Source organism: Hemiscyllium ocellatum, chromosome 24 (assembly GCF_020745735.1).
Source record: "Hemiscyllium ocellatum isolate sHemOce1 chromosome 24, sHemOce1.pat.X.cur, whole genome shotgun sequence".
Lineage (NCBI taxonomy): Eukaryota > Metazoa > Chordata > Chondrichthyes > Orectolobiformes > Hemiscylliidae > Hemiscyllium > Hemiscyllium ocellatum.
In genome coordinates, this window is record NC_083424.1 from 1,311,552 (window position 1) to 1,339,335 (window position 27,784).

Below are 27,784 nucleotides of genomic sequence, written 5' to 3' on the forward strand. Positions count from 1 at the left end.
TGCCAGCACCTGGCCCACATCCCTCCAAACTCTTCCTATTCATCTACCCATCCAAATGTCTCTTAAATGTTGCAATTGTACCAGTCTCCACCACTTCCTCTGGCAGCTTATTCCATAAATGTACCACTCTCGGTGTGAAAATGTTGCCCCGTAGATCTCTTTTATATCTTTCCCCTCTCACCCTAAACCTATGCCCTCTAGTTCAGAACTCCCCCACCCTAGGGAAAAGACTTTATCTATTTACCCTATCCATGCCTATCATGATTTTATAAATGTCTACAAGGTCACCCCTCAGCCTCCGACACTCCAGAAAAAAAACAGCCTCAGCCTATTCAACCTCTTCCTATAGCACAAATCCTCCAAACCTGGCAACATCCTTGTAAATCTTTTCTGAACCCTTTCACGTTTCACAACATCTTTCCTATAGCAGGGAGACCAGAATTGCACACAATATTCCAACAATATCCTGTACAGCCGCAACATGACCTCCTAACTCCTGTACTCAACACTGACCAATAAAGGAAAACACATCAAACACCTTCTCCATTATCCTACGTGCCTGCGACTCCACTTTCAAGGAGCTATGAACCGGCACTCCAAAATCCCTTTTTTCAGCAACAATCCCTAGGACCTTAACATCAAGTGTATAAATCCTGCTAAGATTTGCATTCCCAAAATGCAGAATCTCACAGTTATCTAAATTAAACTCCATCTGCCAATCCTGAGTCCACTGGCCCATCTATCAAGATCCTGTTGTAATCAAAGGTAACCTTCTTCACTGTCCACTACACCTCCAATTTTGGGGTCACCTGCAAACTTACTAACTAAACCTCTAATGCATTCATCCAAATCATTTATGTAAATAACAAAAAGTACAGAACCCAGCACCAACCCTTGTGGCACTCCACTAGTCACAGGCCTCCAGTCTGAAAAACATCATCCTCCACCATCACCCTCAGTCTTCTACCTTTGAGCCATTCTGTACCCAAATGGCTCGTTCTCCCTGTATTATATGAGATCTAACCTTGCTAACCAGTCTCCCATGGGGAACTTTGTTGAATGCCTTACAGAAGTCCATATAGATCATGTCCACCACTATGCCCTCATCAATTCTCTTTGTTACTTCTTCAAAAACCTGAGTCAAGTTTGTGAGACATGATTTCCCATGCACAAAGTCACGTTGACTATCCCTAATCAATCCTTGCCTTTCCAAATGTATGTACATCCTGTCCCTCAGGATTCCCTCCAACAATGTGCCCATCACCGACATCAGGCTCACTGGTCTATAGTTCCTTGGCTTGTCTTTACCACTCCTCTTAAACAGTGGCACCATGTTTGTCAACCTCCATCTTCTGGCACCTCACCTTTGACTATCGATGATACAAATATCTCAGCAAGGGGCCCAGCAATCACTTCCCTGGCAGATGACGCTGACATAATGAAAACACACCAGCTATCACCATCTCAGGGGTAATTATAAACGGACATAGGTGCTGCTCTTGCTTGTGACACCCACATTCTCTAAGTCTTCTTTTTAAAAAGTCATCATACTAAAGGCCTGGACATTATGAGAAATTTAGCATGACCAGTCCACCTAACCTGCACATCTCTGGATTGGGGGAGGAAACTGGAGTACCAAGAGGAAACCCATGCAGACACGGGGAGAACATACAACCTCCCAAGGATGGAATTGAACATGGCTATCTGGCACTGCTAACCTCTGGACCACCACTCAAGAGTTAACTGAATTGTCCTGCACACAAGAGCGGTGTGATTTCTTTTGTTCATTCATAGGATATGGACATTGCTGGCTAAGCAAGCGCTCATTTCCTATAGAAGTGAATGGCATGCTCGGCCATTTCAGATGGCAACGTGGAGTTAACCACATTGATGTCGAACTGAAGTGACATGTTGACCAGACAAGGGCACAAATTTCCTCACCGAAAAGAATACAAGTGAACCAAGTAGGCTCTTAATGACGATTCACTAGTTTCACGGTTACCATCAATAATGTTAGTTTTTAAATTCTAGATTTATTTAAATAACTAACTTTAAATTAATCAGCTACCATGAAGAAATTTTAATTCACATCTCTGGATTATTTGTCCAAAAACTATCATACTACAATAACCCATTGCCTAGATAAAAATGACTACACTCGAAGTACTTCGCTGACATAAAAGATAGTGATAAGGAACCATACAACTGTGACTCTTTTCCACTCATCTCAAAGAAATATTAGATTTATTAATTAAACTCAGCTTCGACATTGTCTCATTTATTAGTGGTCTAATTAGACAATTGATCCATTGAAGTTATGAAAATCCTATATAAAATTTTAAGGTGTTAATAATCTTTCACCTTCTCGAAATTATTGTGTTATAATGAAGATGCACCATCATTCCTACCTGTGGAATAGTAAGGTATTCATCTTCATTTTTAACAATATGATCACCTTGATGATAGCCAACAGGTACATTTAGCACTGCAGATGTGGCTGTCCCAAACGAAACGTCATGAGAAACACTGCTGTTGGGGAAAAAAGGTTCAAGAGGAAGATGAAATTCCACCATATTATTAATCTATTGCATTATTTTGCAGGACAGAGGCAAGTGTGTGTATACTGAGAGAACAGCTTACAAACAGGCTGCAATAGCACCACGATGGAATTGAATGTAGACTTTCAACAAGGGATTGGTAGAGGAAAGTTGCAATGATGCACGTCAGGGTAAGCTAGGGAAATACTCTTTTAAAAAAAAGGAATAGCATATGCTAATTAGAGGAAACAAAATGATGAGCTTGTGGGGAGCATGGACATCAGTCAGACCCATTGATTGAACTGTTATAAAAATATCCAAATAACAGCTCACCCCATTCTTCATTCATTAAGATCAGAATTCTGCAACATCTGACAGCTGCTGTGTGTATGTATAGGAAGTGCTAACTCTGTATGCTAATACACCATTCTAACATATTTCAGTAAAAATTCAAATTCTAACTCATATTCAAAGACAGAATATCACACTTATGCAGTACTAATTAAAAAATACAGAAATTAAGCTATTTGTTGAAGATGAAGAGGTAAAGCACAATATATAAACTATTTATTTGGAAAATTACACCTGCTTTATTACCTATTACATAAACTTACACAGTGTCACCATCATAGAACAGCCCCAAGTATGGCGAGTTATCAAAAGAAGATTCGAGACAGAGGAAAGGGAACCAGTCAGGAGCATTTGCATTCTGAACAGAGCATAAGTGGTCAAATGGTTGGGATACATTCCCTCCAAATACCCCAGGAAAACAGTAAGAATGGAACAGCTGAATCATACTGGGTGTGCATTCCTAGGGGGGGAAAAAAAAAGGGAAATCTTTTTAATTGTATTTACTCACGTTTGTGAATGAGTTTAAATAAGTCTGCAGTTATATGTGCAATATCACATTGACAAACTTGTATTTACACAGCATTTTTAATACATTGTCTAAAAGAAACAAGTAATATAGACCATTAAAGAAAACAATATACTTTGGTTGAATTACTGATGTCTAATTAAACTAAGAGACCTGACCAATCATGTGACAAATCAGTTTTACTATTTATATTCCACAAGCAACATAAGCAGAACATTACAGATGTTGCTGCAAAATAAAACACACACATTGCCAAGCATTTTTTTTCTTGTGCCCATCAGGGCAATTCGCAAGAATGCCAATTCAAAGTGAAAATTAACATTTATATGATAGGAGAGCAGAAAGTTGATTGGATGCCAAGTTAGATAGAACATAGAAAAATACAGCGCAGTACAGGCCCTTTGGCCCTCGATGTTGCGCTGATCCAAGCCCGCCTAACTTACACTAGCCCGCTATCCTCCATATGCCTATCCAATGCCCATTTAAATGCCCATAAAGAGGGAGAGTCCACCACTGTTACTGGCAGGGCATTCCATGAACTCAGCGAGTCCTGAGTAAAGAATCTACCCCTAACATCTGTCCTATACCTACCTTCCCTTAATTTAAAGCTATGCCCCCTCGTAACAGCTGACTCCATACGTGGAAAAAGGTTCTCATGGTCAACCCTATCTAAACCCCTAATCATCTTGTACACCTCTATCAAGTCACCCCTAAACCTTATTTTCTCCAATGAAAACAGCCACAAGTGCCTCAGCCTTTCCTCATACGATCTTCCTACCATACCAAGCAACATCCTGCTAAACCTCCTCTGCACCCGTTCCAGTGCCTCCACATCCTTCCTATAGTATGGCGACCAAAACTACACACAATACTCCAGATGCGGCCGCACCAGAGTCTTATACAACTGCAACATGACCTCAGGAACTCAATTCGTCTACCAATAAAAGCCAGTACACCATATGCCTTCTTCACAGCACTATTTACCTGGGTGGCAATTTTCAGAGATCTGTGGACATTGACACCAAGATCCCTCTGCTAATCCACACTACCAAGTATCTGACCATTAGCCCAGTACTCCATCTTCTTGTTACTCTTACCAAAGTGAATCACTTCACACTTATCTACATTGAACTCCATTTGCCACCTTTTTGCCCAGCTCTGCAGCTTATCTATATCCCACTGTAACCTGCCACATCCTTCCTCACTGTCAACAACTCCACCGACTTTATAAAAATGACAAATAGCAATGGTCCCAAAACAGATCCTTGCAGAACACCACTCGTAACTGCACTCCAAGATGAACCTTTACCATCAACTACTACCCTCTGTCTCCTTCCAGCCAGCCAATTCCTAATCCAAACCTCCAATGCACCCTCAATGCCATACCTCCCTATTTTTTTGCAGTAGCCTACCATGGGGAACCTTATCAAACGCCTTACTAAAATCCATATACACCACATCTACCACTTTACCCTCATCCACCTCCTTAGTCACCTTCTCAAAGAATTCAATAAGGTTGTGAGGCACAACCTGCCCTTCACAAAACCATGCTGACTATCCTTGATCACATTATTCCTATCCAGATGTTCATAATTCCTATCCCTTACAATTCTCTCTAAGACTTTGCCCACAACAGAAGTGAGACTCACCGGCCTATAGTTACTAGGGTTATCCCTACTCCCCTTCTTGAACAATGTGTTGGTTGGTAGTGGTGTTGCCATGGAGAATGCTAATGATAACTGACAACGAACTGCCAGGCTTTAATTTTGAACCAGACATCAACGTGAGGCAAGGTATGAGACTTATATATATTGTTTCTTATAGAATTGATTTAAGCAAGTGGCAGATGAGTATCGGCCAGTGTGTCTGAAGTGGTTTAATGATTAACTTAAGATTGATATGTCCCCAGGGCCAGACCAGATTTATCCTAGGCTGCTCCAGGAACCGAGAAAGAAGGTTGCTAAGCTGCTGGCGAGAATATTTGCCTCCTCACTCTCCATGGGAGTTGTACCAGAGGATTGGAAGGAGGCAAATGTTGTTCTTCTTTTCAAGAAGGGTCATAGGGAAATCCGTAGCAATTACAGACCAGTCCGTCTTACGTCTGTGGTCAGCAAAGTTTTGGAAAGAATTCTGAGGGATATGATTTGTAACTATTTGGCGAAGCATAGTGTGATTAAAGGCAGTCCACATGGCTTAGTAGGGGCAGGTCATGCCTCACAAACGTTATTGAGTTCTTTGAGGAGGTGACAAGACAGGTCGACAAAGGTCAAGCAGTGGACTTCAGCAAGGCATTTAATAAGGCTCCCCATGGTAGGCTCATTCATAAAGTCAGGAAGTATGGGATACAGGGAGATTTGGCTATCTGGATTCAGAATTGGCTGGCCGACAGAACAGAGTGGTTGTAGATGGAAAGTATTCTGCCTGGAGGTCAGTGTTGAGTGGGCTCCCGCAGGGCTCTGTTCTTGGGCCTCTGCTCTTTGTAGCTTTTATAAATGACTTGTATGAGGAGGTTGAGGGGTGGATTAGTAAATTTGCAAATGACACAAAGGTTGGAAGTGTCGTCAATAGTATAGAGGGCTACTGCAGGCTGCAGCGCGACAGACAGGATGCAGAGTTGGGCTGAGAAACGGCAGATGGTGTTCAACCTGGATAAATGCGAAGTGATGCATTTTGGAAGGTCGAACGCTAATGCTGAATATAGGATTAATGTCAGAATTCATGGCAGTGTGGAGGAACAGAGGGATCTGGGTGTGCAAGTACATGGACCGCTCAAAGCTGCCACCAAAGTGGTTAGGGTTGTTAAGAAATCATATGGTGTTTTGGCTTTCATTAACAGGGGGATCGAGTTTAAGAGCCGCGAGGTTTTGCTGCAGCTCTACAAATCCCTGATGAGACTATACTTGGAATATTGTGTCCAGTTATGGTTGCCCTACTATAGGAAAGATACAGAGGCTTTGGAGAGACCAGGATGCTGCTGGACAGGATTGCTTGCCTTATGAAGAAAGGTTGAATAAGTCGGATTTTTCTCTCTGGAGAGGAGACCTGATCGAGGTATACAAGATAATGAGTGGAATAGATAGTGTCAATAGACAGAGACTTTTCCCCAGGGCAGGATTGACTGGTACAAGGAGTCATAGTTTGAAGACATTAGGACGAAAGTATAAAGGAGATGTCAGAGGTAGGTTCTTTACACAGAGAATTGTGAATGTATGGAATGTGTTGCCAGCGGTGATGGTGGAAGCTGAGTCATTGGGGACATTTAAGCGACTGCTGGACATCCACATTGATAGCAGTGAGTTGAGGGGTGCGTCGGTTAAGTTACTATATTTCACATTAGGATCAAACTTTGGCACAACATCGTGGGCCAAAGGGCCTGTTCTGTTCTGTGCTGTATTTTTCTATGTTCTACGGTCTATATTTTTAGATTCATGGCGATTTATTTTGAAAACATATAAGCTATAAGTGTCAGGATAATAGGAAGTTAACTGGGAGGGTTTTAATAAGTAAAGAAAGTAAACAGTTGTGCATTAAATTTTTTAGTTTAGAAAGTCACAGATTGACTTTTTTCTTGCACTTTTGATTGAGGGAAATACCCATAGCATTAAAGAAAACTTTTGGCTTCAGTGTGGGCAGTTTTGTTTGCAGAAGTTTTGGCTAAAGTTGAAATGTGGAAGACTGTCACTCCTAAAGAAGGAAGCGATTTTAGAAATGGATTACCTTAGTGTAAGAACTATAAAACTAAGGCTGCAGACCAGAAGTGTTGGATTAAAACCTTGGAAGGGATTATCTGAAAGTAAGAAATTCTAATCTTATGAGTATGAAAATTCAAGAGTCTATCAGATTCTCAAGAAATGGAATTGTAGCACAATTAAAACTAAGCCCAACAGATATGTTAAAGAAGGGAATTCTCTCCACTGTGAGTGAGTATGATAATACTGCTTAAGATTACTGGAATTGTACTTGAAGTGTTTTGAAATCATTACATCTGTTTTGTTTATTCTATTTTTGTGCATACTAAACTACTTGATTGCTGAAACAGAATCTGCAATATTATATGCTTATGTTTCAGTAAGAGATAATTTCATTACAACAAAAAAAAATCCTTACAATCTATGAAGGTAGATTTCAGTCTGGAATCAGACTTGTCCAGTCATAATATCATCTGGGATAATAAAACACACACATGTAGCATCAGACTTATACCTACAAAAAACTAGCTGTGCAAATCAAACAGCTTATCACTTATGCTGCTTCCAACAAGATTCTGACTATATCCAGCCACTCAAATACGCAAAGCTCACAACAATGTTCAACATTAGACAGGATTCCACATTTGTTCAATAGCTGCTAGATAATCCTGAAGATGCAAAGAACTTCATTGACAAATGATTTAGAATTGTCAGTTGATGCATGTACTGGAAGCCAAATATATAATACACAGGGCCCTGATCTTAGCAGACAGAAAGAACCTGCGTACACACTGTGCCTGCTTCAACTCAATAAAACAGTTCCAAGTCAATAAGTGTGGCACTAGAAAAGCACAGCGGGTCAGACAGCAACCAAGGAGCAGGACAGTCAACCTTTCAGGCATGAGCCCTTCATCAGGAAGGGGTGCATCTGTATGTGTCTGTGGCCCAAGGGGACTGAGAAATAAATAGGAGGGTGATGGGGGCGTAGATAGGAATGCAATAGGCAGTTGAAGATGGGGGTGATGGTGATAGGTCGGAGCGGAGGGTGGAATGGATAGATGGAAAGATGGACAGGTAGGGCAGTGCGGAGCTGCAGGGTTGGATCTGGCATAAGGTGGGGGGAGGTGAGGCGAGGAAACTGGTGAAATCGATGTTGTTGCCACGTGGTTGGGGAGGGTCCCTTGGAGGAAGATGAAGCAATCTTCCTCCAGGCGTTGGGTGACTAGCATTTGCCAGTGGAGGTGGCCTAAAGCTTGCACGTCCTTGGCAGAGTGGGAGGGCAAGTAGAAGTGGTTGGCCACAGGGTGGTGATGTTGTTTCGTGTGTGTGTCCCAGAAAAGATCTGAGACATTCCGCAAGTAGGCGTCCTGTCTCCCTAACGTGGAGGAGACCACATCGCCGAGATCAATGGACACTGTACGTGACGTGTTTGGAATGTGCAGAATATTTCCACCCTTCAACCACACCCCTCCAACCGCAACAATAATAGAACCCCCCCTCCCGGTCCTCACCTTTCAACCCACCAATCTCTGGATACCACATGTCATCCTCTGCCATTTCCGCCACCTACAATCAGACCCCACCAGAGATATATTTCCCTCCCTATCCTATCAGCATTCCGCTGGGAACATTCCCTCCATGACACACTCATTAGGTCCATGCTCCCCACAAATCCAGTCTCCACTCCCAGCACCTTCCCTTGCCACCGCAAGAAGTATAAAACTTGCATCCAGACCTCCCCCCTCACCTCCTTCCAAGGCTCCAAAAGATCCTTACACATCCGACAGAGATTTTCCTGCACATCGAAACACCTCATCTACTTTGTCCGTTGCTCTCGATGTGATCTCCTCTACACTGGGGAGAAGTGACACCTACTCACTGAATGTTTCAGAGAACATCTCCAGTACACATGCACCAAACAATCCCCCCATCCTGTGGGCAACCACTTCAACGTGCAAGTCCTGGCCTCCTCCACTGCCAAATCCTAGCCAGCCGACACCTAGAACGCCTCACCTTCCACCTAGGGACCCTCCAATCACACAGCATCAAAGTCGATTTCCCCCCACCTTATCCCTGAACTAACTCTCCAATTTGAACTCTTGCCCTCTTGAACTTCTCCCGCCTGCCCATCATCCTTCCCACCTATCCACTCCACCCGATCACAATCACCCGCTACCTGCATCCACCTATTGCGTTCCAAGGTACCTTTCCCCACAGTCCCAACACACTTTTATTTATCTCTCAGCTCCCTTGGGGCCACCCTCACCCCTCCACAATCCTGAAGAAGGGCCTATGCCCAAAACATTGACTCTCCTGCTCCTCGGATGCTGCATGACCTATTGAGGTTTTCCTGTGCCACACTTTTTGACTCTGAGCTCCAGGATCTGCAGTCCTTACTTTCTCTCAGTAAAACAGCTGATAGCAATTCTCTGGTTTGTTTCCCAGATCAATGCCTTGACCAGAATCAACTGACAGTTTAAAATTTTGAAGCAGCCTGGGAACTAACTATCATTAACTGAAGCATCTTCCATGGCAAAGCTTCTGCTAAATCAGTGACAAGATTCCCTTTGCCAACTAGCATTCTTTCCCATGCAGTATAAATGCTGGTATCTCAAACTGGTATTGTTGTGAATTGCCATGATGAGTAAAATACAAGAAGCTTTGACAAAATGTGTCTTTTTCAGCAATACTCAAGTTCTGCACTACTCAATGTTAATATTAACACCTTTACTCTTACATTCAACTGTCAACATTTATAAAAAAATGTTAAAGCACAAAACAGGAACTTTAGAGAGAGAAGTTTTAAAAAAAAGGAATGGTCAATGAAACAAGATAACTGAATTACATTCTTTGATCAGATTTTGGTCAAGTAAGAGGTGTTGAAAGGGAGACTCTAGTTGGAAAGAAGTCAATAATGAGATGAATTTATAAAGGTGAGCTTGAAGATAAGAATAAAGCAACTTAAGGTTCCACTACTAAATGGGATAAGAGTTTGAAATCACAGGCTCAAAGCACTGCAGGTGACGGAAAGTCAGACAGAGATTGGAATATTTCAAATCCATTGGGTTGGAGGACAGTGTAGGTGATTGAGACTGAGTCATTAACTAGTACAGCAAAGCTACGGGGAGAATAAATTTTGAACAACTTTACAAAAAGAGAGAGAAGGATGAAGAAAAAGAAGGTTGATGCAGAAATAGAGTTTGGAATGTGTTTTTGTTTTAAAAGTAGATGAATGATAGCTATTATTATGGATGTAAATAAACCCAATTAAAAGGGTTTTAACAGCAATTATGAGGTTACAAGATGAAGACAGCAACAGACAATGCTGTAGATTTGGAAATAAGGAACGGGAAATAAATCTGGAAATAGCAATTCCCAGCTATCAAAGAAACCACAAAACTGGAACATCGCCCACAAGTCCAATAATTATTTCCTTAATGCATCACAGAAGGGACACAAAGGATAAGCAACAGATCCATTACACCAAGAAATATAGATACTATGGTCTATTAAAATAAGCAGAACAATCTATTTACTTCAATGCATATTCATACAAATTCGCATTGAATAGAACAAGTTAAAATCTATACACAACTATATCATTTGACAGTGTTATTTAAAATTGAGAAATACCTCATCACAACAGCATCGCACATCACAAGCATATGCAGTTAAGTTGCATGGACATGGGCCAAGAGGGTGATATTTTTGTTTTGGAATCAGCACCTTGCTTTCTAACAAAACACAAAGAACAAAGTTCAATTGTCTTTATGAAGTCCCATACTGAGGGAATGAGATGGCATAGTGCCAGAGTAGGACAGTACTACCTAAAATCACTCGTTTGTTCTGAGTAAGCCAACCTTAACAGGGCAAGTGCCTCAGCAACCTCAGATTCAAGAGAAAGCGATTATTTGGGAGCTAATTACCTTAAATCTTCATCCAATGACTCTTGCTGAAAATATACATGGAGTCCAAATAAAGGACTGGATCTTACAGCTGTGAGAATACCAGAAGGTTGCTCAAACCCTTGCCTGATTGGGCATTGAGCAAGGTTCTAGATGACAATAGTGCTTGTGAAACAAAATCCAACCAGCTTTTCCCACTTCTGTTCCTAGTTCATTGGAGGAAAAATTTGACCATGTCTATTAATGCAGTGTCAATTTTAAACAAAACTTTATAACAACTTCAGAAAATTTCTGATATTAAATAGATAGTGCTGTTGAAAATAAAGCTCCCCCTTCAACCATTACAATGATTAATAACAACGTGTGAACTGAACAGGTTTATAATTGTTCCATAACATGGCCTTAATTATTGGTAACTGATGTTTCATGTTCTTAATACTTAAAAAGCTCAAGACAGATCTCTCAAAATAGAAAATACAAACAAAAAGCCAAAAGGGTTTGTGCTGTATATGTTAGGTCTGATTACTAAGACTGACTAACATGTCCAGAGTCAAAAAGAGTAGTGCAGGAAAAGCACAGCTGGTCAGGCAGCAACCGAGGAGGAGAGTTGACTTTTTCAGCTTAAGCTCTTCATCTGGAATATGGGTGGCCCCCATTAGGGCTGAGAGATAGAACAAAGAAAATTTACAGCCCAGGAATAGGCCCTTTGGCTCTCCGAGCCTGAGCCGATCCAAATGTACTGTCTAAACCGGTCAGTCAATTCTTAAGCATCTGTATCCCTCTGCTCCCCACCTACTCATGCATCTGTCCAGACGCATCTTAAATGAATCTCCCATGCCTGCCTCTACCACCTGTGCTGGCAATATGTTCCAGACGCCAACCACTCTCTGTGTGAAGTACTTGCCACGTGTATCCCCCTTAAACCTTCCACTTCTCACCTTGAAAGGGTGACCTCTCGTTATTGAATCCTTCACCCTGGGAAAGACCTTGTCTCGGTCCACCCTGTCTATACCCTTCATGATTTTGTAAACCTCAATCAGGTACCCCCTCAACGTCCTTTTTCTAATGAAAATAAACCTAACCTATTCAACCTCTCTTCATAGCTAGCACCTTCCATACCAGGCAACATCCTTGTAAACCTTCTCTGCCCCCTCTCCAAAGCATCCACGTCCTTTTGGTAATGTGGCGACCAGAACTGTACACAGTATTCTAAATGCGGCCGACCAATGTACAATTTTTACATGACCTGCCAGCTCTTATACTCAGTACCCCGTCTGATGAAGGCAAGCATACTGTATGCCTTCTTGACCACTCTATCCACCTGTGCAGCAACCTTCAGGGTACAATGGACCTGCACTCCCAGATCTCTCTGCCCATCAACCTTTCCCAAGTCTCTTCTGTTCATTGTATAATTCACTCTAGAATTAGTCTTACCTAAATGTATCACCTCAAAATTTGTCTGGATTGAAATCCATCTGCCACTTTTCCGCCCAACTCTCCAGTCTACTTTGATCTTCCTGTATTCTCTGACAGTCCCTTACGCTTTCTGCTACTTCACCAATCTTCGTGTCATCTGCAAACTTGCTGACCATACCAACAGAGTCCTCTTCTAGATCATGTATAATACAAACAGTGGACTCCAACACTGGCCCCTGTGGAACACCACTGGTCACCTTTCTCCATTTCAAAAAACTCCCTTCAACTACTACACTCTGTCTCCTGTTGCTCAACCAGTTCTTCATCCACCTAGTTAGCACACCATATGACTTCACTTTCTCCATTAGTCTACCATGGGGAATCTTATCAAACACCTTACTAAAGTCCACGTATATGACATCAACAGCCCTTCCTTCAACTGTCAATTTGGTCACTTCCTCAAAGAAGTCTATCAAGTTGGTAAGGCAGGATCTCCCCCGCACAAAACCATGTTGCCTATCATAGAAAAGCCCATTCTTTTCTAAATATGGATAGATTCCATCCCTCAGTACTCTCTCCAGCAACTTTCCCACCACCTACATCAGGCTCACTGGTCTACAGTTACCCAGAATATCCCTGGAAGAGCTAGAAATGCAATAGGTAGATGAAGGTGGTAAGGTGATGGTGATAGGTCAGAGCACAGGATGGAGTAGATATATGGGAAGGAAGATGGACAGGTGGAACAGTTCAAGAGGGCAGTACCAAGTTGGAGGGTTGGATAAGGTCAAGGATGGGGAGAGGAGGAAACTGGTGAAATCAACATTGATCCCATGTGGTTGGAGGGTACCAAGGCAGACAATGAGGCATTCTTCCTCCAGGTGTCAGGTGGTTAGAATTTGGCAGTGGAGGCAGCCCAGTACTGGCATGTCATTGGCAGAGTGGGAGGGGAGTTGAAATGTTCAGCTACAGGGTAGTGGGATTGTTTAGTACATGTGTCCCAGAGATGTTCTCAAGGAGGAGATATGTATTTTTTCTTCAGCTAAAAGAATCAAAGGTATACAGCAAAAGTGGGAACAATCAACTGAGTTGGATGATCAGCAATGATCATATTGAATGGCAGAACCACTCAAAGACTAAAGCTGCTCCTATTTTTACATTTCTAAAACCGAGTGTAGAGTGTCAATTTGCAGCAGAGTGGAACAGATAGCAGAGATAGAGGCCTGAAAGAGAAAAAAAGGTTAGGTGGACATAAGGATTGTTGATAGTAAGCCTAGGAAGAAGAGAAGCTGAATAGGTGACAATAAGGACTATGAATGGGTAAAAATCAGTTGGCTGTGATGAAAGTATCCATGGTATGGCTGGTTCTGAGGCGTCGGTAAAAGACATAGAAAGTGATGTTAGTGCTCTAAAATTATTGAAGTCAGTGTTGAGTCTGAAGTCTGTGAAAGTCCTCAAGTGTTGTGTTGAGCCTAGCAGCAGCACTGCAGCAGACTGGGGACAGAAAAGTAAGTATGGGAGCACAAGATTATCTGATACACCTTTGACACTAAAAACACATCGACCTCCATAATCTTCATAAACTTTCATCATTCCTTAAATTAAAAAACGATCTGCTTCTCGAACATAACCAGTCTTAAACTAACCCACATTATCTTAGTTTGGGATGGGACCATTTGCCGCCAATTAACCACTGCCTTTCACCGCCGAGGACACTTCACCACCGCCCATTGGCCGCTGAGGACGATCCGCCACCGCAAGTATTTGTAACTCATTTTTTATGTATAAAACAATAACACGATATTTATTTCACTTTTTTTTTAAATCAATGTTCTATGTTGTTGTATAAATAAAGGGCACTGAGAAGTATGAAAGAACAGATGGGAGGGAAAACAATCACTACATATATATATTTCCAGTGGGAATAGTCTCCAGAGGTCAAACGACCCCAGTGGAGAAACGCTGGTGGCGAACCGGCAGTGGCTAATCGGCGGCAGCGAATCGTCACCAACCCACCTTAGTTATATTACTAGGTCTGCTTCACTTGAAAAATCATCCTCAAAAGTAAGCAGAATGACTATTAGTGGGAAACCACAAATTGTCTCCCATATCTCCAGTGGGAAGAAAAGTGATCATAAATCTATTTAGCTGTCCTGTGTTTAAAAACAGTGACTAAAAGACAATATAATTCTTGCTGCTGACAGTCTACAAAAGCACACCTTATGAAAATAAGGAGGGGCATAAAACAATTATTGGAATCAGACTTACAGGTTCTGATTCCAATTGCTAGTTCTCTTAAAATTCATTTGTAGGATGTGGACATCAGTAGCTGGCCAGTATTTATTACCGGCACGGAGTTGTTTTGAGAAGGTGGTAGTGAGTTGCCTTCTCAAACCAATTCAGCCCATTTGTTGGAGGTAGACCCACAATGTCCTAAGGGAGGGTATTCCAAGATTTTGACCTAGTGACACTGAAGGAATGGTAATATATTTCCATGATGTGGAGGTGCCAATTTTGGACTGGGTTGGAAAGGGTAAAAAAAATCACATGACACCAGGATATAGTCCAATGGATTTATTTGAAAACACTAGTTTTTGGAGTGCTGCTCCTCCAACAGATTAACAAGAGGGGAAAACCATAGATACAGAATTTAATGAAGAGATCAAAGGGTCATACAACACGTGCAAATGAATTGAACAGAATGAGAGAGACAGCGTGCTCATACAAAGGAGTATATGCATCTGAGAGGAGGTGTACATGCGAGTATGTTTCGGTGTGAGATTGTGTGCATGAGAGAGACAGAGTGTGTGTGTGTAAAAGAGAGGGTGCGTATGTGTGTTTGAGAGAGAATGTGTGCGCGTGCGTTTGTGGGGTCACCTGTAGTGCAACATGAACCCAAGATCCTGGTTAAGGCCATCCTCATGGGTACCAAACTTGGTTATCAGCCTCTGCTCAGCAACTCTGCATTGTTGTGTACCCTGATGATCGCCAAGTCAGGATGGTGAGTGGCTTGCAGGGAAACTTGCAGGTAGTGCTATTTCCATGTACCTGCTGTCAGTATGCTACTAGATGGAAGCAGTCACGGGTTTGGAAGGTATCGTATAAGGGCCTTTGGTGAATTGAGTGTCTTTGACCTGCTCTTGTAGCTACTATGCTTCTACGGCAAGTCCAGTTGAGTTTCTGGTCAACAGGAACCTCCAGGATGTTGATAGTGCAGGAATGGGCAGTTCCATATTGGTAACACCAATGAATGTCAAGGGGTTAGATTGTCTCTTACTGAAGATAATCATTGCCTGGCGTTTGGGTGGTACAAATGTTACTTGCCACTCGTCAGCCCAGGCCTGGATATTGTTCAGCTCTTGTTGCATTTGAACATGCGCAGGACATGTGCTAGAACTAAGACTGTAATAGGTCAAGGACTAAATGGCACTAGGAATACCCAAACTGAGTGCCGGTGAGTGGGTTATTGCTGAGCAGGTGATGCTTGATAGTACTGTTGATGACACTCTACTGATGATTGAGCACAGACTAATGGGGTGGCAACTGGCTGGATTGGAATTATCCTGCTTCGTGTACAGCACATGCCTGGGAAATTTTCCACATTGTCAGGTAGATGCCAGGTGTTGTAACTGCACAGGAAAAGCTTTCCTTGAATGCAAAGTTCTAGAGCACAAGACTTCCATTCTATTGTCAGAAAGTTGTCAGGGCCTATAGGCGTTGCAGTGTTCAGTATCTCAAACCATTTCTTAACATCACGGAGTGAATCAAATTAGCTGGGCAACACTGGAGGAGGCCAAAAGGGATCATCCACCCAGCACTTGTGGTTGAAGATTACATCAAAAGCTTGGCTCTTCCATCATTGAGGATAGGAGTCTCCTCCTCTGGTGAGGAGTTTATTGTCCACCGCCATTCATGACTGGGTGTTGCAGGACTGTAGAACGTAGATCTGATCTGGTTGCTTGGCTCTGCCTATCACTTGCTGTTTGGCACGCAAGTAGTCCTGTTTGTGATTTTCACCAGGTTAACACCCATCTTTAGGTAAGCACGGTGCAGCTCCTGGCATGCCCTCTGCACTCTCCATTGAACTAGGGATGATCCATTGGCATAATGATGAAAGGCGATGTTGCCAGGCCACGAGATTGCAAATTGTGCTGGATTACAATTCTGCTACTGTTGATGGCCCACAGCACCTCGTGGATGCTAAGTTCTGAACTTCTATCAGTTCGAAGTCTGTCCCATTTCACACGGGGACAGAACCATACAACAACTTTAAGTATACTTTTTTTTTTGTAGATATTTTTATTGAAATTTAACATTTTTGCAAATTTACAAAAATAAACAAAACTCTCAAATACAAACATTGATGTACAATTAAATCATATATACAATAGTCATAATTTAACAAAGAAAAGAGAAAGAAAGAAAACAAAGAGAAAAACAAAGAGAAAAAAAAAACGAAAAAAAGAAAGAAAAAAAAACTCAAATCTAACCTATAACTAACCAGAGTGTATACCTAAGTCTCTTACATGCTCGGAATGTATAAACATCAAATATAATAAAACCCGTATTCGCGCAGGATTCCTCTCCCAAGGGGCCCCGGAGCAGCCCGGTCTGAAATCTTCACTAAATAAAAGCCCTTGTTAGGATAGCCGAAATATCTGCATTTATATAATTCAAAAAGGGCTGCCATATTTTATAACATAATTCAGTCTTTCGGTGCACCATATTTGTAAGGAAGTCAAGGGGGATATATTCCATAATTAATCTGTGCCAATTTGAAAGTCCAGGGGGGCCCTCAGCCACCCAGTTCACCAAAATATTTTTCCTTGCACAGAAAGAGAGAATAGAAAATAGTCTCTTCCCATGCATATCCAGAGATGAGAGGTTCGAAAAGCCCAAAAGGAGAGATACAGGGTCCACCCTAATTTCCATTCCTAAAATTTCTGTCAGGGTATTTGCCACTTTAGTCCAGTATCTGCGGATTTTCTGACAAGTCCACAGACAATGTACAAGAGTACCCACCTCTATTTTGCATTTGGGACACATTGGAGATGCTCCTGCCTTAAATTTTGCCAGTCGAGCCGGAGCTATATGGGCCCTATGAAGTATCTTTAGTTGGATAGCCTGAGTTCTGTTACAGATAGCAATTCTTCTAGCATTTTCCCAAATGTCATTCCACATATCCTCAGAGATTTCTAGCCCCAAGTCCTGCTCCCATGTTTTAAGCAGGTCATCCATGTCTCCTGAGACTCCATCATGTAGCAAATGGTATATAGTACTAACGGAGGATGCCCCCGCTGGTCGTAAGACATTACGTTCTCTGTCTGATTTATAAAGACTATCTATTAATGTAGTCTTCCTCTGTATATAATCTCGAACTTGGAAGTATCGAAAGAGATCCCCATTAGGTATTCCGAATTTCAGACGCAGCTGCTCAAAGGACATCAGGATCCCATCTTTAAATAGGTCCCCTAAGCATGAGATGCCCCTGGATCTCCAGAGTTTAAAGGTGGCATCTGTAATTCCCGGTTGGAATCCCCATGCGCCTACTATTGGTGCATGGGGGGATGTTTTATGTGAGTTACCCTCATTTTGCCGCATTATATTCCAGGCCTTAATTGTGTTTAATATTATGGGATTTTTACAGTGGTCTGTAATGATTTTCCTCTTATCTGAAAATAAAAGGTTAATAAGTGGGTATTTTACTTGGGAGGCTTCGATATCCAGCCAAATTGATTGTGGATCAGATGAAACCCAATCAGCTATGTAATTTAGTAGGGAGCTTAACTGATATTTCCTAAAGTCTGGGAAGTCCAGTCCTCCCCTTGCCTGTGGAAGCTGTAGCTTCTTCAGCTTAATAAGGGGCCGTCTATGGTTCCAAATAAAGGAGCCCAACCAGCCATATAATTTACGTAGGGCTAGCCTTGGCAGCATCAGCGGGAGCATTCTCATAGGATATAAGAGACGGGGCAGAACATTCATTTTAATTAATGCTATTCTACCTAGCCAGTAAGTCGGAAGGTCTCTCCATCGCTGGAGGTCCTGCCTTATCCTTTCCATTAATTGTACAAAGTTAGCCCTATACAGCTGATCAAATACTGGCGTGATAAAAATACCTAAATATAAGAAGCCCTCCAGGGACCAACGGAAGGGAAAAGGGGATCCGTCCATTAAGTGGGGTATCATAGCCAGACCACCCATTGGCATGGCTTCAGATTTTGAAAAATTAATTTTATAGCCTGAGAATGCACTAAATGTATTAATAACTTGAATTAGACGAGGCACTGACATTAAAGGATTACTGAGGAATAAGAGAACGTCATCTGCATAGAGGGTAATTTTGTGTTTACCTGTACCAATCCTCGGGGCCATTATATTAGGATCAGTCCAGATGGCTTCTGCTAATGGTTCGATTATCAGTGTAAACAACAATGGTGAGAGAGGACATCCTTGACGGCAGCCCCTACCCACACTGAAGCCATCCGATCTTAACCCATTAGTAATAACAGCTGCTTTGGGGTCATTATACAATGTTGAAACCCATTTGGTAAACACCTGTCCAACGCCAAACCTTTCCAATGTGTAAAATAAATATGACCATTCAACCCTATCGAATGCCTTTTCCGCATCCAATGAAATTACTACTCCTGGTATCTTTCCCTGATGACAGGCTTGGATCATATTCAAGACCCTTCTGATATTATTGGATGATCTGCGGCCCTTAATAAATCCCGTCTGGTCCTCCTTTATAATATATGGCAGTACCCTTTCTAGTCTTAGTGCTAACATTTTTGAGAGAATTTTAAAGTCTACATTTAGTAAGGATATTGGTTTGTAAGATGCACAATCTTCTGGGTCTTTTCCTTTTTTGAGGATAAGAGAAATATTTGCTTCTTTCAGCGTGGGCGGGAGATAGACCTGACTATGCGCAAAATTATACATATCCATGAGTGGGTCAACCAATATTCCTGTAAATTCTTTATAGAATTCAGCTTGAAAACCATCCGGGCCCGGTGCTTTTCCGCTCTGAAGTTGCCTAATAGCCTCAAGTATTTCTTGGACTGTTAAAGGGGTATTTAGGGCCGACACCTGTTCCGGAGTCAGGCCCGGGAAGGTCAAATTTTTTAAAAATGACTGCATCCTCCTAATCCTATCTTCACAATCCCTGCGATCTATATAGTTCAGAATAAAATTCTTTAAAGGTCGCATTGATCTTTTTATGATCATGAGTCAGGGTACCTGTACTTTCTTTGATGGTCGGAATAGTTTGAGGGGCTTTCTTTTTCTTTGCAAGAAATGCTAAGTATCTACCCGGTTTGTCGCCATGTTCATATAATCTTTGTTTCGCAAATAATATTTCCCTTTTAGCCGTTTGAGTAAGCGCGGTGTTTAAAGCTGTCCTAAGAGCTGTAATCCTCTGCAATCTTGTGATAGAAGGTCTATCAGCGTATGCTGTTTCGGCTGCTTTTAGGCGAGCTTCGAGCAGACGCTGTTGCTCTCCCTTCATTTTCCTCTGGGTCGCTGAATAGGAGATGATCAAACCTCGTGCATAAGCTTTGATGGTCTCCCACATCATTGACGGATTGCTAGCCGTACCAGTATTAATTTCTAAAAAAGTTTTAAGTTCTTGGGAGAAGTACTTTAAAAATTTGCTATCTTTTATCAGGAAGGGGTCCATACGCCAATGCCGAGCGGACGTCCCATTGTTCTTTACCTTAGTTTCCATGTATACAGCGGCATGGTCAGAGATTGCTATAGTACCTATTTTACAGGTTGCTATAGAATTTAGAAAAATCGATGGGGCAAAAAACATATCAATTCTTGTGTGACATTTATGTGGATTAGAGTAGAAAGAAAAATCTCTACCCTGTGGATGGAGACATCTCCATACATCTACCAATCCTAATTCTTTATTCAGGTCCGCCAATTGTCTAGATCTGGGAGACACTCCAGCGGCACTCTTGGGAATCCTATCTATTTCCGGATCCATAATACAATTAAAGTCTCCCCCTATAATTGTATGACGGGCACCAAAGGCCATCAGTTTTGAAAAAGCTTCCGTTATGAATTTAAAGGGGTGTGCCGGGGGGCAGTATACATTTAAGATCCTCTCCATTTATGAGGGCTTTAATCAAAATATATCGTCCAGATTCGTCTTTTATCTGATTTAGAATTTTCAAAGGGAAGTTCTTCCGGACAAGGATAACGACTCCCCTGCTTTTTGAATTAAAAGAGGAAAAAAAGGCCTGATCAAATCCGCCCTGTCGTAATTTTAAGTGTTCTTTATCCGACAGGTGTGTCTCCTGTAGGAGAGCTATATCAACTCTCTCCTTCTTAAGATTTGATAATATTTTCTTCCTTTTAACTGGCGAATTACTCCCCCTGACATTCCAGGTGCACCACTTAACCGACTGTTCAGCCATAATCATCTGGACAGATCCGAGACCCCTCGGGAGGGGAAACCCTATCTAGAACATCCCGAGCATGGAGCATACAAGATTTACAAAAGTAAAGACTCTCTGATACACTCAAAACAATATAACAAAAAACTCTTTCTAAGTATAAAAGATATAAAACATTCCGAATTGGAGACTTTCTCCCTTGTTCCCAGGGAGCGTCACTTCCTCTCCCACAGTCCATCTTACCCTCTTCCAACCAGTGCCCCACCCTTGACCCAGGCGTTCCTCAATAAAATGAGGAGAATTCAAATATAATATAAAGCTAGAGTTAACAGTGAACACCCCACCCCCACCCACACCCACATCTAAATATATTTGGGAATATTACACATGTAATACTTAAATATAATACCACAAAATAACAGGGGAAAGAAAAACAACCCCGCTCCTAAAAACAGAAGTAAAATAGAATAAGGTAACCACCTCTCCCCATCAACATTAACCAAACGCCCCAACATATATATATATATATACATACACACATAGGGGGAAATGATAAGAAAAGATGAAGGGATGTAAACCAAAATAATGGGAAAGGCAGACCAGCGTCCACAATCTCTTACAGTTTATTTAAGAGAGTCCAAGAATTCCTTAGCCTTCTCCGGTGATCCGAAGTTATATATGGATCCTTCGTGGCTAAGGCGTAGCATCGCTGGATATCGTAAGGAGTACTGGATATTTAAGTCCCTTAAACGCTTCTTCGCCTCATCGAATGCCTTCCTCTTTCGGACCAAAGCTGGGGAGAAGTCCTGGAACAGCATGATCCTGGATCCTTTGTGGGTCATAGCTTGGGGATCTTTTCCCAGATTTCTCGAGGCTTCCAGGAGCATCTGCCTCTCCCTATAGCTCTGCAGCTGGAACAGGACCGGGCGTGGGCGCTGGGTTGAGCCGGGCCCACGTACTGTGACCCGGTAGGCCCATTCCACCCTTACCTGGCCTGATCCAGCCTGCAGATTTAAAAGTTGTGGCAGCCAATGCTCTAAGAATGCTGTCAGCTGGCCTCCCTCTTCCTGTTCGGGCAGGCCCAACAACCGAATATTTTTTCTACGACATCGATTTTCGAGGTCATCAATGTGGTTTTCTAGGTTCTGGACTCGATTCTCGAGAAAACGGATGTGGTCGGCTGCCGATTTTATCGCAGTCTCTGAGGCTGCGGCCTTCGACTCCACCTCTCTGACTCGGCACTCCAATTCCTGTATGTCTCTGCCCTGCTTCTGCAGCTCGGCTGATTGAGTCTCGGCAGAGCAGAGAAGCACTTCGATAAAAGCATCAATCTTCGCCTCCCACCTGGCAAACATCTCCTCAAAGCTCATCTTCATTGGTAAATCTCCTGAAGTAACTGAAGACACCTTTGGTGGGGGAGGGGTCCCTGCTTTCTTAGAGCCGCCTGTTCCCTTCCCTTTACTCATTTTCCAGCTAGTATTAGACTATTTAAATATACTAATAGGTAACTATTTAAGGTTATCATTTCTCCCGCCTCCAACACACCCCATCCACCTGGACACCCCGTGCTGGCCTCCTACCCGCCCTCGACCTCTTTATAGCCAACTGCCGCCGTGACATTAACCGACTCAACCTGTCCACCCCTCTCACCCACTCCAACCTCTCACCCTCAGAACGTGCAGCCCTCCACTCCCTCCGCTCCAATCCCAACCTCACCATCAAACCGGCAGACAAGGGAGGCGCGGTGGTAGTTTGGCGCACTGACCTGTATACCGCTGAAGCCAAACGCCAGCTCGCGGACGCCTCCTCTTATCGCCCCCTTGACCTAGACCCCACCTCCCACCACCAAACCATCATCTCCCAGACCATCCAGGACCTCATCACCTCAGGGGATCTCCCATCCACCGCCTCCAACCTCATAGTCCCACAACCCCGCACCGCCCGTTTCTACCTCCTGCCCAAAATCCACAAACCTGCCTGCCCCGGCCGACCCATTGTCTCAGCCTGCCCCTGCCCCACCGAACTCATCTCCCAATACCTCGACACAGTCCTGTCCCCTTTAGTCCAAGAACTCCCCACCTACGTTCGGGACACCACCCACGCCCTCCACCTCCTCCAGGATTTTCGCTTCCCCGGTCCCCAACGCCTTATTTTCACTATGGACATCCAGTCCCTGTACACCTCCATCCCCCATCACGAAGGACTCAAAGCCCTCCGCTTCTTCCTTTCCCGCCGCACCAACCAGTACCCTTCCACTGACACCCTCCTTCGACTGACTGAACTGGTCCTCACCCTGAATAACTTCTCTTTTCAATCCTCCCACTTCCTCCAAACTAAAGGAGTTGCCATGGGCACCCGCATGGGCCCCAGCTATGCCTGCCTCTTCGTAGGATATGTGGAACAGTCCATCTTCCGCAACTACACTGGCACCACCCCCCACCTTTTCCTCCGCTACATCGATGACTGCATCGGCGCTGCCTCGTGCTCCCACGAGGAGGTTGAACAGTTCATCAACTTTACTAACACCTTCCATCCCAACCTGAAATTCACCTGGACTGTCTCAGACTCCTCCCTCCCCTTCCTAGACCTTTCCATTTCTATCTCGGGCGACCGACTCAACACAGACATCTATTATAAACCGACTGACTCCCACAGCTACCTGGACTACACCTCCTCCCACCCTGCCCCCTGTAAAAACGCCATCCCATATTCCCAATTCCTTCGCCTCCGCTCCCAGGAGGACCAATTCCAACACCGCACAGCCCAGATGGCCTCCTTCTTCAAGGACCGCAGATTCCCCCCAGACGTGATCGACGATGCCCTCCACCGCATCTCCTCCACTTCCCGCTCCTCCGCCCTTGAGCTCCGCTCCTCCAACCGCCACCAAGACAGAACCCCACTGGTTCTCACCTACCACCCCAACAACCTCCGCATACAACGTATCATCCGCCGCCATTTCCGCCACCTCCAAACGGACCCCACCACCAAGGATATATTTCCCTCCCCTCCCCTATCAGCGTTCCGCAAGGACCACTCCCTTCGTGACTCCCTCGTCAGATCCACACCCCCCACCAACCCAACCTCCACCCCCGGCACCTTCCCCTGCAACCGCAGGAAATGTAAAACTTGCGCCCACACCTCCACACTCACTTCCCTCCAAGGCCCCAAGGGATCCTTCCATATCCGCCACAAGTTCACCTGTACCTCCACACACATCATCTATTGCATCCGCTGCACCCGATGTGGCCTCCTCTATATTGGTGAGAGGGGCCGCTTACTTGCGGAACGCTTCAGAGAACACCTCTGGGCCGCCCGAACCAACCAGCCCAATCACCCCGTGGCTCAACACTTTAACTCTCCCTCCCACTCCACCGAGGACATGCAGGTCCTTGGACTCCTCCATCGGCAGAACACAACAACACGACGGCTGGAGGAGGAGCGCCTCATCTTCCGCCTGGGAACCCTCCAACCACAAGGTATGAATTCAGATTTCTCCAGTTTCCTCATTTCCCCTCCCCCCACCTTGTCTCAGTCGGTTCCCTCAACTCAGCACCGCCCTCCTAACCTGCAATCCTCTTCCTGACCTCTCCGCCCCCACCCCACTCCGGCCTATCACCCTCACCTTGACCTCCTTCCACCTATCCCACCTCCATCGCCCCTCCCCCTAGTCCCTCCTCCCTACCTTTTATCTTAGCCTGCTTGGCTCTCTCTCTCTCTTATTCCTGATGAAGGGCTTATGCTCGAAACGTCGAATTCTCTATTCCTGAGATGCTGCCTGGCCTGCTGTGCTTTGACCAGCAACACATTTGCAGCTGTGATCTCCAGCATTTGCAGACCTCATTTTTTACTAACTATTATAAATGGTTTAGTGAGTGTGATGGGGGTGGATAGCCCACTTTACCCAAGTTTTGGGTAGAGCACTGTGGACTCAGTCTTGCTGGGTCGCCGCCATCTTGGATCCCCCCTTTAAGTATACTCTTAATGTGAAGGCAGGACTTCATCTCCACAAGGACTGTGCAGTAGTCACTTACGAATACTATCATGAACAGGTACATCTGCAGCTGGCAGATTGGTATGCATGATGTCAAGTATGTTCTTGCTTCTTGTTTGTTCCCTCACCACCTGCTACACAGATGCCAGTCAAGCAGTTACGTCCTTTCGGACCCAACCAGCTCGATCAGTAGTACTACTGCCAAGCCACTCTAGGTGGTGAACGCTGAAATGCATCAACATTCCTAATTATGGGCCCGAAACATCGACTCTCTGCTCTATAGGTGCTGCCTGATCTGCTGTACTTTTCTAGCACCACACTTTTTCACATGGACTCTCAAAATCTGCAGTCCTCACTTTCTCCTAACACTGAAATGTCCCAGTGTACATTTTGTGCTGTTGTCATCCTCAATGCTTCCTTCAAGTGTTGTTCAATACAGAGCAGTACTAATTCAGCAGTCAAAGAATGACAGTATGTGATAGCTAGGAGGTTTCCTTGCCCACATTTAACCTGAAGCCATGAGACTTCATTGGGTCTGGAGTCAATGTTGAGGACTCCCAGGGCAACTTCCTCCCAATTGTATCCCACTGTGCTACCACCTCTGCTGGGTGTGTTCTGCTGGTGGGACAGAACATTTTGAACAGAGCAGCAAGGAGAGAGGACAGAGAGAAGCGAGGGCTGCTGGGTGAATTAGCAAACTTGCAGATGACACAAAGGTTGGAGGTGCCGTTGATAGTATCGAGGGCTGTTGCAGACTGCAGCGCGACATAGACAGGATGCAGAGCTGGGTTGAGAAATGGCAGATGAGTTCAACCTGGATAAATGCAAAGTGATTCAAGTCTGACCTTCAAAAATGTATGCTGAATATAGGATTAAAGACTGGTTTCGTGGCAGTGTGGAGGAACAGAGGGATCTTGGTGTGCAAGTACATAGATCCCTCAAAGTTGCCAAAGTGGATAGGATTGTTAAGAAATCATATGGTGTCTTGGCTTTCAGTAACAGGGGGATTGAGTTTAAGAGCCGCAAGGTTTTGCTGCAACCGTACAAGTCCCTGGTGAGACCACACTAGGAATATTGTGTACAGTTCTGGTCGCCCCATTATAGGAAAGATATGGAGGCTTTGGAGAGGGTGCAAAGAAGATTTACCAGGATGCTGTCTGGACTGGAGGGCTTGTCTTACGAAGAGAGGTTGACTAAGCTCAGACTTTTCTCGTTGGATAGCAGGAGGAAGACAAGTGACCTGATCGAGGTATGCAAGGTATTGAGAGGCTTGGATAGAGGCAATAGCCAGAGACTTTTCCCCAGAGCACGATTGACTGTCATGAGGGGTCATAGTTTGAAGATATAAGGAGGAAGGTATAGAGGAGATGTCAGAAGTAGTTTCTTCATGCAGTGAGCTGTGAATGCATAAAATGCGTTAGCAGCGGTGGTGGTGGAGTCCCTAATGACATTTAAGTGACTGCTGGACATGCACATGGACAGCAGTGAATTGAGGTAGACTAGGTTATTTTATTTTCGATTAGGAAAGATCCTCGGACAACATCGTGGACCGAAGCGCCTGTTCTATGCCGAACTTTTCTATGTTCTACGTTCTAACATATCCAGGATTGATGATGGCAATGCCTGAGAGATTGTCTCCAAAGTATGATTCCATGATTTTGATTACGTAAGGCGATTGCTTGACTAATCTCAGACAGCTTGAGCCCTTAAGCGTTAATAAGGAGGACTTCAGAGTTGACAGGACCATTTCTGCAGTTTTCTCTTCTGATGCCTAGGTGGTCCATACAGCTTCATTTTCTTTACTGAGACTTTGTAGTGATTGGTACATTGGGGTGACTTTCTACAGCATTTCAGAAGGCAGTTGAGAGTCAACCACATTGCTGTGGGTCTAAAGGCATCTGAGGATGGCTAATGTCCTTCAGGGAAGGAAATCTGTGAGCCAGATGGGTTTTCATCAGTAGATTCTTAATTCCGGTCATGGCAGGATTTGAACCAGAGTCCCCATATGATTGCTGTGTTTCTAGATTAATAGTCTAGTGATATATCACTAGGTCATTGCCTCCCCTTGGATAGTCACAGCTCAGAATAATTGTGTAAGCAGTAAAGAAGCACTTACCATTTACAATCCCATGAAATGTTGAGTTCACAAATATCATAACTTGAACAAGCAGTGTTGCTGCAAGTTTGCCATCCAGGCAAGCAGTCACACGGAGAGTTTCAACAATACACAGAGGCTCTGCACAGCAACTGGTTTCATTTAATAAATCTTCACAAGGTACCAGAGACCGATTTAGAGTCAACTGCACATTGACATTCATCTGTAATAAAATTAATTTCAAACTAGCATTTCAGCACATGAAATTGGAAAGCTATCACCTTTCAAAGTAAAACAAAGTAAATCACTCAATCATTTTCATTAACTCTCATTTTTCAGCCTGTTGATTACACCACAGCTAACATGACATAATGAGCTATGAAGAGACCCTGGATAGGACCTGCAGTTGTTAGGGATCAGGAACATTTTTATTTAAAATCAACTAAATGTGAAATCCCAAGTATTCACCAAGAGAGTAAAGCCACAAGGTACCATGGTTTTAAACAAACAAGAAACTTAAATAACAAATGTCAGCAACAGCACATTCTACCCATCATATAGTCTAAAATCCATAATTAACAAGAACAAATGTAAATTAACAAGCAAACCACAGTCAAACACAAACCAAAATGCAGACATAAATACAGATTCCATAAATTTTCTTAACACCCAGGTGTCAGAGAGCACTGCAATTCTGAAAAACTCTAAATCTCTGGTCTCCATCATGAGGGATCCTCAAGAAAACAACCTTGGAGTCCCCTTCAACAGGAAATAGCAGGCACCAGGATCAGATTCCCTCACAATGACACAGACACTTAAATCACCCCCACTGATGATATATCACGTTGCCACCTGAAAATAACATTTGGTTGGAC

The 27,784-nt window shown here is 43.6% G+C and overlaps 1 protein-coding gene across 5 annotated transcripts in view; it reads right to left on the bottom strand.

The window, feature by feature from the left end:
* tctn2 (tectonic family member 2) overlaps positions 1-27,784 on the bottom strand; it is a 90,505-nt gene that overhangs the window by 46,727 nt on the left and 15,994 nt on the right. For all 5 annotated transcript variants that reach the window (XM_060843314.1, XM_060843313.1, XM_060843311.1 and 2 more), the window contains exons 4-7: positions 26,931-27,132; positions 10,737-10,837; positions 3,152-3,348; positions 2,409-2,529 (exon numbers count right to left, since the gene is read on the bottom strand). In XM_060843314.1, the coding sequence (XP_060699297.1) occupies positions 2,409-2,529; positions 3,152-3,348; positions 10,737-10,837; positions 26,931-27,132 (621 nt within the window). The remainder of the gene's footprint in view (positions 1-2,408; positions 2,530-3,151; positions 3,349-10,736; positions 10,838-26,930; positions 27,133-27,784) is intronic.